General features: G+C 29.0%; 1 protein-coding gene across 2 annotated transcripts; it reads left to right on the top strand.

Moving 5' to 3' along the window:
* Positions 1 to 8236: 8236 nt before the first annotated feature.
* On the top strand, positions 8237 to 15611 carry LOC115246243 (prostaglandin E2 receptor EP3 subtype). Of its 2 annotated transcripts, none has more exons than XM_029824954.1 (6): positions 8237 to 9576; positions 10238 to 10477; positions 13358 to 13532; positions 13757 to 13998; positions 14679 to 14907; positions 15199 to 15611. In XM_029824954.1, exons 1-6 carry the CDS (start codon positions 9379 to 9381, stop codon positions 15315 to 15317), a joined length of 1203 nt encoding a protein of 400 aa, XP_029680814.1. In that variant the 5' UTR covers positions 8237 to 9378; the 3' UTR covers positions 15318 to 15611. The 2 variants fall into 2 exon arrangements, with proteins under 2 accessions (XP_029680814.1, XP_029680813.1); XM_029824953.1 differs by having other exon boundaries at positions 13355 to 13532.
* The last annotated feature ends 1090 nt before the right edge of the window (positions 15612 to 16701 follow it).

Here is a 16701-nt window from a genome sequence, read left to right as displayed (position 1 = left end):
ACTTTAGTCTTCTTCTATTTATTTTTATTTGTCTTTTTTTATTATTTATTTTATATGTTTTAATTATTATTATTATTTATATTTTTTATATTAAAATAAAATGTTTGATTATACCTTACTTTCGTATATTTAGTATATGCAGATATATAATAATACAATCTTCTTGATTTAGTTCTTGATATTTTTGTAATTTCTTAATTTATTGTGTCTTATATATTATACTGTACTTAAAGAAGTTTATTATTAAACAATTTTACAAGAATTTATTTAATTTTTTATTTAATGATGTTTTTACCATAAAATTACAAGTAATGTTTAATACGTAAATATTTAAGAAATTATAATTTTAATTTAAAATATTAATTTTTAATTGAATATTATATATAATATAAAATTTTAAATTTTACATTACGAAATAAAGGGTTAAGACGTTGTGTCTAAGTTTTAAAAATTGAAGGGGATTTGCTACAAAAACAAGCCGACACTGTATACCCCACCAGAGCTTCACTGAGAACGGCCCGTTCACGGAACAAGTCCGATGCACGCGCGGCACGGCAGCGAGTTAATCCTGGCGAGGTGCCGGTGACCCACTCGGAAACGATAACGGGACTGACATGCGTTCATTCAAAGCAACCAAATCGATCACACTAACTGGATACTTGTTCGAAGAATCGAACGTGAAACTTTATTATATTTATTTCCAAAAATCAACTTTCGTTCAGCTGATTTGATTCTAGAAGCGAATAGAATAATGCATTTGACCACGCAAAGGTCAAGAATGGGAGAATTAGTTTTTACTTTTTACGAAACATCCAACTACATTTCTTAAAGAAAGATTAATATGATTAATCTGATTATTATTCTAATTAAATTGTGATGTAATAATATGGACAAACAATAGAAAAATCGCTGAAGGAAAGAATCTGAATTCTTTATTTGTCGAAGAAAATTTTATAAATCTTTATTTTTTTTAATTATTCTCACAATAGAATATAATTATATCATTTTTGTTCATGTTAATATAAAAGACAATTTTATACACTAATATATTTAAAAAAAAAAAACTAAAAAACTATATAATTCTTAATATAATTTAAAACTTTATGTAACTCTTTATCTAATTTGTCTTTAAAGTAATATAATTTTTATGTCTTTTTGTTTTATTTTATTCATTCTCCACACATTTAAAAATATTATAATTTATCGTTATTTAAGTGTAAAATCCTTATTATTTTGTGTATTATATAGCTACAAATGATAGATGTAGAGATCTTTTGACGATTGTTTGAACAAATTAATTTTTGTTATTGGAAAAGAAAGAAGATCAGGAACAAAATCGGGTAAAACTGCATAAAAGATAACACAAGAATGGACCTCTGATCATAAAAGATATATCTAACGTCGCACGTAAAATTGATTATAAATTTGATAAAAAAATTGCTTATCAGAATAATAATTACACTTTATATGTGAAAAAAATATTTTTATAACTATCGCATCCACAGAACTCACTGCGATAATGTCACATAAAGTAAAGTACGAGCTATTTATAAAGTAGATAATAATCGTAAAATGAAAAAGTAATTAATATATTTCCATTATTTTATATATTCTCTTATATTCTCTTAAATATATTCTTTTTCCAACAAAATACAGTAATTTTTTAAAAGAAAATAAATAACCAACAGAGAAGTCATCGCTTTAAGACAACACTTTATTATAGCTTAAAATATCAAGAATATGATAATATTACACAAAACTATATTAATTCGTTATTTATCAAACTTTATTAAGAATCATGGTGAATCAATTGAAAGCAGTGAGAATTAAAATCCTTACATAGATTAAGCACAATACAGATCTAAATTTTAATCCTTTGCCGAGTCAATTACATATTATTGAATATTCAGTCGCTAGTATTTCAGCATTACGTGACTCGAATTTTCAGAAATTCCATCAAAAAATGATCACCGTATTAAAAGATCTTATGTGATAAGATTATACACGTTTCATCTCGCACAAATCTTGAATCAGCAGGCAAAATACAAAATGCAAGAATATTTATGACAATACGAGATTTAGTTTGATAAAAATTGAAACGTATTTGGCTTGTAAGATTTGGCCTGGACATTGAAAGCTCAATTTAACAATATAGAATGCAATTTTGTAATAACTGAACAGACAAATAGAATCTTTTCTCATTCTTCATTTGCTGTGCAATACTGAATTCGTCATTTGTGTAATACTATAATTCTTTATTAGATTCTATTTTTTTATTTAAAGCAGAAGATAATAATATTTATATAATTGATGTTATAGCATAACCATAAATTTTACATGACGTATGATGAAGTATTGCAATAAATTATGAATTATTAGTACAGAAAATAAAAACTGTAAAAAAAGCAATTAATATATTTCAGGGATAAAAGTTACTTTCAAAACTATAATTCGTTACCGTTACTTTTTATCGATCTTAAAAAGTAACTCGTTATTTGTTACTAATTTTAAATAGTAATGTTATCATTATTTATTATCAATTTTAAAAAATAACTCGTTACTAATTACCGTTACTCAAAAAGCAACGAGTCGTTACACAAGTCGTTCCAAGTTATGTTATTTCTTTTAATGTTATTACAAGTCCAAGTTATATACAAAACACACATTACATCAAAATTTTTTCAATACAAATTTTTTTATCAATATTTTTAAAATACATTTCTATATTAAAATATAGCAGAAGCAATATAATTTTAATGCCAAAATTGCTATTCATATCAAAAATATAAAAAAGCATTATATGTAATCTTGATATTGATATTGTTATCGATATAAATTATATAACAAGTTTGATAATTATATTAAATTTTAATATTTTAATTAGTTTCTTTTTTTCGAAAAACATTGCAAAAAAACTTTTTTAGGGCTTTCAAATTCTGTAAGTGTAAATAAAAAAGATTTTCTTAATTTCTCCTGATTCCACCAAAATCGTTCTCCTTTCTTTTTTTTTTTTTTTTGCAAACCTTTAACTTTATGCAATTTACAAATTCTGACATAATATTCTAATTTACAGATCAAATTTATTTTTATAAGCAATAATTTATAAAAATTCTATTATTTGATTTAAAATAAAAGTCGTTGAATCATATCGAGATTCCCGAGAAAACATGGAGATAAGATCATATATGACCATATATAATTGTATTCGAAAATTGACACGATTGTATATGCGTATGTACAATCGCGTCAAAAATTTTGGGTATAATTATACTACAATTATAGCGATATATATGATGTTATATAATTACATAAAGTTTATTTTTTCTTGGATTATTTATTAATTTTTAGTAGAATTTAATCTTTTTATATATTTTTATTTGTATGGAAAACATGCCGCGTTAGTTCAAAAAGTAACAACAAAAGTAGTTATTAAATTTGTTATTTGTTACCAAAAAGAATGTATTGCAGTTACTTTTTTCGTTACATACAAAAATTGAGACATCATTATCATTACAGTTATCAAAAAGCCTATTACAGTTATCAAAAAGAGTAAATGTAACAATGAGGATATTTTTTATTGAGAACTGTAACATACTAACGGCCTTACAAAAAAGGCGTTAATTCTTAATTTTGGTTTATTTCCATTATTTCATATTCTAAAATTCTTTTTCTTTTTAAGTTTAATAATATATAGAATCTAGTTTTGTCATTAAATTGATTAGAAACCTTACCTGATCTTTCATTTGCTTTAATGCATCCATAACTTTAATTTTGCTGACTGTTTAATCGTGGTTGAGATAAATTATTGTCGCACTTGCAGCTAAAGAATTAATGGCGTTTCTTCTTTACACGTTGCACGTGTTCTATGAAGCAGCGAAAAAAGAAACATGGCATTGAGACAGCAACAACATCCCGATAGTAGCGGCATTCTAATAGTAGCGGTATCCCAACTATCGAAACTAGGGATGAACAAAAATTAATCGATCAATCGATATTTAATTTTTTTCTTATTAAAAGATTGATTATTTTTTTAGTATTTTTATATTCGATTAATCTTTATTCGATTAATCGATAGTTTTCTTACTCGATGTTATTAAAATTTTTTACTCAATGTTATTAAAATTTATTGCTGGATTTTACTAGAGAAAAACCTTTGAGAGTGGCTATAGGGCCTCTTTTCGTAAGTCATTTAAATACCCGCCTCAACAGCGTCTCTACATCCATTTTACAGCCGCTTGGAACTACATAGCCACATCGACTTCTCAATGCTACTGGTAAAATCTCCGCGTTTGGTGTGTGTCCGTGCTATATTCATAATTGGTGGATCAAAAATACGAAAATATTATGAATTTATTAATGTGTTTTATTAGCTACGCGTCATATTACTTTATTATAATATATACTACGAATAGCGATGTAAGTTATTATATTCAAGTATTTTTATATATTTACTTGCATATGGAATAAAATAAATTTTCTTTATTAATTTATTTAATGATTCTTGATTTAACACAATGAAGAGGGTAACTGCAATATAATGCTTTGTTTTTCTTTTTTATTTTTGGAACAAATGTGTCAAGTATATAAAGCAATGTAGCAAATTATGCTTTAAATTGATAGGAAATTTGGTTGTGGACCCAGCAAACACAAAGTAACAGTAACATAACATTAATGTTATAATTTCCCACTCAACAATGTAACTGTTACGTACAAGGCATGTTATATTGCAGTTACATTGTTGAGTGGGAAATTATAACATTGATGTTATGTTACTGTTACTTTGTGTTTGCTGGGGATGTACACTAGTGTGTGAATGCGTATGTGCTGATGCATATGAGAAGCTATTGTGTATAAATTTACAATAGCATATTAAGTAATTAAAATAATAAAATAATTAATACTACAAATTATTATTGTTATTTGTATTGAATACATATAAATGTCATTTGACATATATACAAATATTCACACACACACACACACGCACACACACACGCACATGCACACGCACACGCACACGCACACGCACACGCACACGCACACGCACACACATATATATATATATGTATATATATATATATATATATATATATGTATGTATGTATGTACAAATTGTTCTCTTATAATGCAGTGTCGATTTCAATCATAAAAGAAAAAAAAATTATGTAGAAAGTTAACATATAACAATAGAATAAATTCAATACTTTTTATAGTCTTTAAGAAAGCGTTACAAAAATATTTCTTAAAGGATAAAGCTGATTATTTTTTTTTCAGAAAAAAATTAAAAAAGAAATTATTTTAAAAAGAGTTAAAATAATTTTCGAGAAGTTAAAGTCTTTTTTTTCAATTATTTATCTTTCCGGGTTATTATATACATTTTATATACCTTTGTAACACATATTTGTTATATAGTAAGAAATGATTAAAAATGATATAATATATACTTGAAGCCATTTTCAGAAAAAATGCCACGCAAAGGTTATTTTTTTTTAAATATTAAGTCATCAAGAAAAAGACGTTTTTAAAATTTTTGATGTAAATTTACAAGAAACATTGCTGTGTGATCTAGTACCATATGAAGCGCTGAAAGCACAACTACAGCGAGATATGCATTCGTCTGTCTATTTATTGCAACAATAATCAATTTGATAATAAATCGAAAACACATAATCGAGTTTAGTTTGTCTTGTGGCATCAGTAAGAAGGGAATCATCTTACCGATTTGTAAAGTCATCATGTGCATTACAATTCGAGTAATCGTTATGCAAGAATGGCGCCAATCGCGCTACTGCATTATTTAAATTAATTTTCTCATTAGCTTCCTTAGTATTGGCTATTGTATGTTTATGGCTCACCATGTAGAGATGGACCTTCGTTTTAAACAGTGCATCCTGGCTCGGAAGAATACAGATGATTCGTTCGTGTTACGAAGGAATGCGTCTTGATATTATCAGTAGTTATATGAAAAGAACTGCATAAAAAAAATTACAACATAATTACAAATACATTTTTAACAATGTTTATTCCGTTGTGATGACTTACAATTTATTAGATTTTGTTTTATGATTTTCTTTGTTGTGGATTTCGTAAAATTAAATAAATTGTGTCTTGTTATTATATCTTTATCAATTTTAAATAAACTTTATTGCGTCAAAAACTTTCCAATTTGTTCTATTTTTTTATTTCTTTTTAAATTACTGTACATAAAAATTGAATAATAATAACATGGTGTTTTCGATTCTTTACTGCTTCAAGATATAATATTTAAGATTCAATATTTGTCTTATCGAAAAATTAGTTGGCTGATGCAATGACGCCGAAATCTCTATAACAACAACGATAAAATGGTCAATACTTCTCAGTATAAATGATATTATTTACATTGGCTCCTATTACATTACGTTTTCATGCAAGTTGCGCGAAATCTCACATAACACAAATGCATATTTAGTTCGTAATTATCTTGCGAATGGCAGAGATGACATAGTTATCCATGTTGCAATGAAATATGTTGTCATATCGAAAACTGTCAATATATTTCTGGCATCTAACAAGCTCAATAAATCTCATATGAGAGAGTGGAGCAATGATTAACATAATAAAAAAAGTGACAGTATTTGAAATACAACACATGTACATGAATAGAAAGAAGTAATAGTTATCTAAAAATTTAATTGTGTATAAGTAAATACAAAATTGTAAAGAGAAAAAACGTGAAAAAAAACTTGGTAGAACGATTTTTAAGACTTACCGTTTCTTCAGTATTCGTCTTATAAATCGAAATGGTTATATTTGGCATATTGAACTTCAATCAATCATAGCTCTTCAAAGTGATAAAATCTTTTACCATTTCCCGGATTTATATAATTGTCGACTTTGTATCGTTTTAATTTCATCAGTGCGATAATCATTTCAGAGTATTCAGATCAATACTCGTAACTCTTATAAACCACGTGATTCGAGTTAGTCAGTGCATTCATACATTAAAGAGAGAAATTTTCCCTTTAACCAATACCAACAATAGCCGCTTTGTTCCTCGCGTAATAATTTTCCTCCTTCGCGATTTACAGAACACATTCCCTATTTATATAGTATATACTTCCGGTTTTTAAGTATAAAGATTATGAGCGAGATTATTTATGTATGCAAGTATTCTTTTTCTTCTTACGGGCACAACATAAATAAAAATAATTAATTCCATTTTAAATTATATTCAAGTAAAGTAAATTAATTTTTTTCTTCTAACATTTTTATATTAAGATCTAGGCGCCCACTGAGACTAAAGTTGACATGACCGATAAACGTATAATAGTTCGTTCACCTTTCAACATATCAAGCGCATTCACAATCTTAATGCAGCGACACAATTACATCGACCTGCATTTTTTATGCATTTATTCGTCTGATTGCACTTCAATGATAAATTCTTTTACATTAATTTATTCATCGATTTGATTCTTGGCTGATAATCAAAATTCGATAGTTTTTTATTCTTGCCACAATCATTGGAGCAAATCCAGATCTTGACAAATCCGTGCAAAGTTCATCGCCATTCTTTGCTGGAAATGCATTTTATTATGTTCTTGTATCCTTGAAGGGGTAGAACGTTTGTTTAGCGCATTATCGTTCCCGTGCGTGAAATTATTTATTGATCAGTGTGCTGTCTTGTATACGAAGAGCACATGTAGCATGCATTATTCATAATCACCTACATGCCAGTGAATTAACATTTGCGCGAATCGTTGCACCGAAAAGCAAATGTATTCTCTTGATATCATTAATTTATCTGCAAAGGTGTAAAATTACTTTTAACTATTATTACTAATGCGATAATAAATATTAATATTATAAAGTATTTCACAAATTGCAAAATATATTTAATTCCAATCACGCACAACTTGCGCATAACTTTATTTGTATAATTTGACAGTTTATATAATTTTCTTAAACTTTTATTTAAAACATAGAATGAAAATTTTGGTTTGTGTTCAAATTTTGAACATAATCACATATATGTTTATCGGCAAAATTAGAATAATATATGAGATTTTTTTACGAGAAAATTAATCATATTTTTAAAAATTAAATTGATTGTGCACCATTATACTTGCATTACTAATATCACTGATAAATTTAGCAATAAATGATTGACGAGATTGCTCCTGATGATCCCGCGCAGGCGCCGCTGCGTTACGGCAGTAAACAAAACTAGATCCGACCGCGTGGTTCCAATCAGTCAGACGGCGACTCCGTTCATCGAAGGAATACTCTTGGTACCCTTCACAAGATACTATAAAAATCTTTAATTCAAGATCTCTGTGTTTATCTTTGATCGGGAGATTCGCAGGTTTATTTCGTCGTTCGTTGACTCTCCAGAATTATTGCGACGAGAAGAGCGCGACGAGTGATCGGCGTTTCTTATCGATACGAGGATCAGATCGACGACCTTGATTGATAGACTACAATTCGATTTAGGAAATCCTGTCAGATCTTGTTTGAAAGAATCTCAAGTATCACAAGACAATAATCGACTAGAAAAGGTTCGAATATCGAATCTACTCAAAAAATGATCACGGTTCTCTGAGTTCGTGATTTTTGCTGCACCAAAATCTGAATTTCAAAATCTCGAGATATTGCCAAGATTTCAAGATTTTTATAGTATTTGTTTCTAATATTTTAATCTTTTCTCTCCACAATTTATATTCTTAATCAATTTCTAATATTTCCGCAGTTAGCCACTATTGCGAATTTTGCGCAAAAGTAGTTTTTCGATATTTCTCATCATTTCGTAAAAAAGATATTTTTTTCAATATAAAACTGATGAGTAAGTTTCTATCTGGAGTTATTCAATGTTACATGTAAGAAGTCTTTAAATCATTGGTTTGCTTTATAGAGCATAGAGCTAGTCTTATTAGAGCTCAGAATAAGTCTTACTTCTGTCATCTTGAGTCTACATCTGTATAAATACAAATGACTCGCATGCTTTATGTGTTGTTAAGAGAAGTGTATCTTGATCTACCTTGAATTTATCGTGATCTACATTAATCGAAAAACAAAAGCAAGAGAAGAAGAAAAATATATACGTCCAATAATCGAACTATGATCAATGCTAATAACTCCTAAACAATAGCGTATAAGTTTGGAGGAAAAACAATAATAGCTAATGAGATAATCGATACCCAAAGAGAAGTGACGTTTACGTCAAATTATAACAATTGATGTAAGCCAGTTGGCAAATAATGATATCAAGACGTTGTTATTGTATTGCGAATTGCGTTTTACGCCATTAAGATAAGTTTTTCGACAAATTTAAACAAGCAAACACTAAGTGAAATTAAATTTTTAAACCGAACAAAACATATTATAAAAATTGCAATCATGGTAGCGGATAACTGGCAAAATTATACTTTGTCAACTTTGATGTTTACTAAAACAACGATAATGCCCGATGCAATAGCGAGCATTGTACCGAAGAGACACGTGAGTTTAGTTTCTCAAGTTGTATTGACTCTTGTCTACATAACCGGTGTCATCGGCAACGTGTCTGCCCTGGTCATCCTCTTCCATCGAGATAAGGTAATTCAATAAGAAATAAGAGGTCATTTTCCAATTCATATATTAATTAAATAATGAAATGCTTTATATTTTGCATAAATTATCGTATAAAATATTCATATTATTGTTAAATATAAAGTACAATATAATTTGCTTGTTATTTTAATTAATAATACAAAAATGTTATTACCAATAAAAAAATATTTATTGTAAATAATAGAAATGTAAAAATGCTTTCCTTTAATTAATTATGAAATAAGTAATCCTTAAACTTTTGTAATCAATAGTTTGATTACTGACTTATATATTTCAGAAATCAATTTTTTATGAACTTAATTCCGGCGACAGAAAGAAAAACTTCTGTTATTAAAACTTATAAGCTTTTCTAGAATAGTTTAATAAATATAACTTTTATTTTAAATTATTTTATAAATTAAAAATTTATTACGATAAGCAAATAAATACAAATCGTAGAACACTGGACATTAACCATTATCACAATTATAAATCTACTAATAACATCTTTTAATATAAATATATGAAAAATACTATATATATATAGTATATAACAAAAATATATTTTAAAAGCAGGTTTCTTGCTCTGGCATACATTTCGTGAGCCTTTTAGCAATAAAAAGTTATAGAGTGTCATATTACCCATTTTGGGACCGTTTTATTTCAGAGGAGAAACCGTAAGCACCTGCTGATGCTGCGTTGTCTAGCAACCAACGATCTCGTGGCATTGTTGGGGATGTTGGTACAAATGTACGTCACTATCTATGTAGGTAACGTGATGTCCATGAGAATATTTTGCTCTCTACGTGTGGTTTGGCGACTTTTCGGCCTCTTCAGCGGTTGCGTCGCCATTGTCATGGCAGCAGAGAGGTGGTTGGCCTTGACTAGACCCTTCGTTTATCAAAAGGTGAGCTTTAAAATAATATCGTAATCAACGTAATTCTTTGTCAAGAGTAAACTAATTATGCGGAAGTTTGCAAGGGTAATTTGTTCTTCGTCATTGAACGTTCATGGAAAGCGGTTAACGCACGTTTATGACATGACGTTTCTTAAGTAATTTAAATGATCATTAGATTATCCTGATGATTCTGCTGAGATTTATATTTTATATATTAATCCAGAATTAAATATCTTCTTTGTTTCTAAAATATTTTTTTCTAAGAAATCTTTTATTTTGCTAACGTTTTGTGCTGTAAAATTGAATTAGAAGATAAATTAAATTAAGTAAATTAATCTTTTTCTCATGTAGAAAAAATTAAGTAAATAAAAAAATGTAATTAGTTATTGAAGAAATGAATTCTTTTAATAACGAATCTAAAATTAACGCGACTACGCACATTGCCAAAGTAAACTGCACGTTGTAATTCATGACGTGTTTTCGCTTTATGTGGACGAGCTAACGCGTGTAAGAAAATTTATACACGTGTGCCGTAGAGGCACTTTAGAGTTCTACGACGTTTATAGAGCAGCCGTATATTATGACAAAGAGGTAAAAGCATAAAGAATTTTTACAATTGATCGACAAATCTGAGTAGAAACTATTTTCATAAGTTACATTATTTATTAATATGGAAACACTATATAAAAGTCAAATTGCCGAGTTTCGATAAATGAACGGATTAGAATTTTTTTTTATAGAAGCACTAATTAAGAAAGTATCGATCGCAATACACGATAGATAAGGTTGACGTCTTTCGTACTCTAATAATAAAACGTCAATTTACACTATGATCATCTTCAGAAGCAGCACCCAAGATTGTAATTAATTGGAGATGATTAATGTTGTTGTTACGTCGCGCATACCATCAAATATTCCCTTTTCTAGAAAAAACTTAGTTTGAGATATTTTTCTCGACAGTATCGTGTTCCAAAATAAATTGCATAATAATTTGCAAACTATATTGATTTAGTAAGTGTATTTATGATAAATTAACGAATGTATTTAACAAATATTATAGTCATAATAGAAATTTAATAAAAATTTACCAGAGAAAAAGAGGGATAAAGAGAGATAAAGAGAGTTAAGTTAATTAATAGTTCAAACTTATATTAAATTTAAAATTTATTTGATTTGATTTTCAATATAACGTTTTGAATATCTAAATATCTGTTTCGATATAATTTTTGTCAAACTTGCGATCGATGATTGTCAATGTATAGAGTACACATCATTTTATTGTTCCAAAAATAGATTGAACTGTAATTTTCAACGCAGCACGTTTCTTAATCGTTAATCAATATCACTTATAGGAACAAACACATTGTGTTACCAAGAAGTTTATTACTTCCTTCTTCTACGATGTAATATCTACGATATTACTTTATATACATATATTTGTCTAAACGATATTACAATAATATGTTAAAACTTTTATTAAATAGTCAAGAAAAGACTTTTATTAAATTGTCAAAAAAATTTACAATATATTGTGTCGTCTAAATTAAATTTTATTTTATATTATGCTTAAAAATATTTAAAATATTAGTTTAAAATATAAATTAAAATGAGTAATTTTAACATTATTTTAAGAATTGTACATATTAACTCTGAAATATATATAAATATTACTGTAAAAAATCTAGAAATTTAAAACTTGCGCGCGTGTTAGCATAAATAAAATATCAATCTCTTGTGAATAAATATATGATTAATTTTAACGAATTGATGAAAAAGATAATATTCTCGATTATGGTATATTATTTCCGATTTTCCGATATTGCCTAATATAAAGATCATCAATAAAACTGATGTAAAGCCGCAACGAAGAATCGATCGATTTATCGATATCGGTCTAATTTCTCCGACCATTCTTAAAGACAAGGTTTAATCCAGGATCTCGAGTATTATTTTTGCAGATCTCAAAAGCGTATAATCATTCTTGAAAATTCCGCAAAGATCTAGAAAAGGATACCTGACGATGTATTCTCGAAATATCCGGAACGTCGCAGCTTGTCGAAGCAAAGCGCGAACGTACGTTTCGTGTATTAAAGTAGGCTTATTTAACAAACACTGCATTCATATTGTCATATATTTTCGCATGTAATATCAAATGAGAGATTTGCATGTGAAAATATGGAGCCACAAAACTGGATTGTTCCTTTTTTGTGTTTATTAGATTTATTAGATCCAACACTTACCCGATTTTTTTCTCTTCTGATCTTGCCAAAGCGTCTCTGAAGAATGGAGTAAGCGAGAGAGAGGCGCATAAATCCCAATCGAGATCATGTAACGTAGAAGTAATGACTATTTACGCGACTATTGGGAGATAATAAATTCAATGTCTCCTTTAGAAAAAAATCTCATACGCAAAACTTGACAACTTGATTTTTAAGGGCACTAGTAATCATTCATCAGAAAGAGGCAATAGTAATATGAGATCTGGGATAGAAATTTGAATCATAAAATAAATTAGATTTTTTCTAGAAGTATCTCCTAGAGATATTTTAATTAAAATCTTTTATTAAAAAAGAAATTACATTTTTTGATATTTATAAACACTAGAAACGGAGAAAAGTAAATTAATAAAGATTTATAAACTATAAAATAGAAAAATTGTCAATTTTAGCGGCGCTTTTTAATATTTATCTATCATATAAATTGCGTATCGTGTTCAGATTTCAAAGTTTAAAGGAAAATGTTATCTTATCACACCTTGCTCTATAGAGCCAATTGAGCTTCCTCGAGTTTTTTCAATTTGTAATCATCGCAGCACAAAAGCAAGAAATCGATGCTCGCATCGTGGTGTTTCGATATCTTAATAGATGACACGCATGTATCTTCCAGCAGGTAACGTATCCGGTAATTGTGCGTTGTATGTTGGCGCTTTGGCTGGTCGCACTGGCGATGACCAGTCTGCCAGTTATGGGCTTCGGATTGTACTACAAAAGCGAGCGTTGCGTACGCTATAGGGAGGCTACAGAGCCGAGCGACATCGCTTATGCTTATGTATGGTTCGTTTTCGGTGAGTAAACTATAAATAACAGTGTAAATATATTTTTATATTTAAAATATAGATATACTCTCATTGAAAATTTATTAAAAAATATAAAGTTGCACATACATATTTATTATGTTAAATATAAATGTAAAATTATATAATTATGATTCTGTTTCTAGCAAGAACTCAAATGTTAAAGAATCATTTTTGTATTATACTTATTATTTTAATGATCTTTTAATTAATAGGTACACTCTTATGCTTGTCCATTGTCTGGTGCAATTTGGCAGTCTCTAGAGCTTTGAGTAGATTAAGTCGCCGCGCAGGTTCTCTCAGGCGAATCTGCAGAGCCTCATCGCGGGCAAAACCTTTGCTAACCGTAGCCGGACCTCCGAATCGACCGGAAGCTGCTACGACTGAGGAAAAGGCATTTGCACGACTTATGGCTGTATTATCGATATCATTCGTTATCTGCTGGATGCCACATATGGTAAGTTTGCCGACTTCAATTAGTTTTAATTTATGATAAAATTGTGTGAAGAAAAAAACAATGACACTTGGATCGTATTTTTAAATAAATTAATTGATTTACAAGACGGATCTTCTCATCGGAAACAATAATCGTAATTATTTATATCTATATATTTATATCAATACAAAAATCGTGCGTTTCCGTTTTAAAAGCGATGAAGGTCAGCAAGGATGAATAATGAATATTTGAAAATAGTTTCACGTACGAGCCATCGAGACATCCGCGAGTCAATATTCTGGTGGTATCTGAATTGATTTCATTCTGTTGACAATTTTATTGGATGACGGAAAATTCTCCTTTGGAAGAATCGCGATTTGATCGTAGAAAGAATACGACTCAGCAAATAATTTTTCTACAGTTGCATTAGAAATATATTTTAACATTTTTCTTCTTTGGATTATATTTAATAATATAAAAATATAATATATTATATAAAGATAAACGTACATAGATTCTGTTTTCTTTTATCTATAAAAATCTTTGTGAAAGGAAAGATTTAATAATACAAAATTGCGTAACTACCCTTGTCTACTCATGAAAATGTTTCTCTATAGCATATATTTTTTCAACAATTCACAATTATCAATCTTTTGTTAGAAATTATTATACTTATCTTTTTTTCTTATTTTCGCTCGTAGATTTCTATTCCGCTGGCTCAATTCGCGATACGGCTACCACAAACGGCGATCGCTATACGGAAATTCATTCACATCTTCCACACCATAGCCGATATTCTTTTATGCATTCACTTCACCTTGGATCCGTATATTTATGTACTTCTACGAGTACCACGGCCGAGATTTCGATTACTGAAACCACTCTGCAAGATCTGCTGGCCGGATCGAAGCCGATCCAACTCGTTTACAGGTAAGACGACCTATGTGTAATATCGAAAAAATTCTTATACATCAAGAGTTTAAGGCAGCACTTGATACACATGTAAAAATTTATACAAATTAATTATTTATTATATATTATAAGCAAGTATATAATTTACACTATTAATATAACAAGTTATGTATTATATGTAAGTAAAAAAATAGAAGGATTAAATAAGATTAGTATACTGTAATTAAAAATATAGAAAGTTATTATTGATAAGGCAAAATAAAAAATTACATTTTACAAAATTGCCATAAAACTTATTTTATGCAATAGGAACAATGGATCATCAATGTAGTAGTGGTGATCCACCCACGCCGATTACTGAGGCTCCATCGACACCTGTTAGCGAGGAGCATGATTCGCATCTCGTCACGGCATCGGCATCTCTCTGAGACCGGTCTGTGCGAATGATCTTAAAGCGATTGAAAAATCACACGACCACGTATGAACACTTGAATTGTTTCGGCACCAGAAGATATTTACTTCTTTTTTGACTGACTATCGAAGACACCATTCATTTACGCAATGCAAGTTGATTTTCTACGCACAAAACCACAATTACTTAAAATACTTAAAGAGAGAGAGAGAGAGAGAGAGAGAGTTTTAACTTGTAGATAAAAAATATACTTTTGAATCGATTTACTCTTAAATACGTACTTATGTAAGCTTCTAGTCAGTAATAAGCGTGAAAATATTACATTTTACAAAATTGCCATAAAACTTATTTTATGCAATAGGAACAATGGATCATCAATGTAGTAGTGGTGATCCACCCACGCCGATTACTGAGGCTCCATCGACACCTGTTAGCGAGGAGCATGATTCGCATCTCGTCACGGCATCGGCATCTCTCTGAGACCGGTCTGTGCGAATGATCTTAAAGCGATTGAAAAATCACACGACCACGTATGAACACTTGAATTGTTTCGGCACCAGAAGATATTTACTTCTTTTTTATCGAAGTATCGAAGACACCATTCATTTACGCAATGCAAGTTGATTTTCTACGCACAAAACCACAATTACTTAAAATACTTAAAGAGAGAGAGAGAGAGAGAGAGAGAGAGTATTAACTTGTAGATAAAAAATATACTTTTGAATCAATTTACTCTTAAATACGTACTTATGTAAGCTTCTAGTCAGTAATAAGCGTGAAAATAAATGACAGATTTATTAATCGCCTGCGCAATTAGCATAGAAATAGGGCACGTTAATTGCAACGAAAGTGTAATGCAATCAGAGCTGAATCAAAAAAATATATTCTCCAAATATATATTCAAAAAATAAAATATAAAATACTGGAAAGTATATTTTAAAGAGAAAAAAATCTAGTTTAAGATATATGTTTTTACAAAAAACTTTTTCCTAGTTCAAGATACTTATAAGATAAAATGCAGTTCGATTATTTCAAGCATTTATATCATGTATCCGAAATATTCTTTCAGCCTTGAATGCAATATAAAAATGCTATACAAAACAATTATATATATACACATATCTTTTGCAACGTAGAGCGTAGCAATGTCGTTATTATATTTGTAAACGACTTTATTTTAAACGAACATTGTTATTTGTACATAATATCATACATATATATGTTAATATTTTGTGTATATCGCACGCGCGGTATCGCATAGTATTTGCGCGCGTTTAACAATTTTGGAATAATAAATGTTAATCCGAAATTTTCTATATCACGATTCCGGTCTCCGGAACAAGCACACATGCACAAATACTCTCACACACGTACAAAAAGGATAGAAGGCAAATATACAC

The sequence above is a fragment of the Formica exsecta genome, unplaced genomic scaffold (genome assembly GCF_003651465.1).
Source record: "Formica exsecta isolate Colony F162 unplaced genomic scaffold, ASM365146v1 scaffold1417, whole genome shotgun sequence".
Lineage (NCBI taxonomy): Eukaryota > Metazoa > Arthropoda > Insecta > Hymenoptera > Formicidae > Formica > Formica exsecta.
This window is presented reverse-complemented; position numbering and strand designations above follow the sequence as displayed.

Coding starts and splice junctions, on each gene's coding strand:
- LOC115246243 (XM_029824953.1), top strand. CDS start 9,379: ATGGTAGCGGATAACTGGCAAAATTATACTTTGTCAACTTTGATGTTT. Junction 13,533..13,756: donor TTATGTATGGTTCGTTTTCG/GTGAGTAAACTA, acceptor TTTAATTAATAG/GTACACTCTTATGCTTGTCC. Junction 13,999..14,678: donor TCTGCTGGATGCCACATATG/GTAAGTTTGCCG, acceptor TTTCGCTCGTAG/ATTTCTATTCCGCTGGCTCA.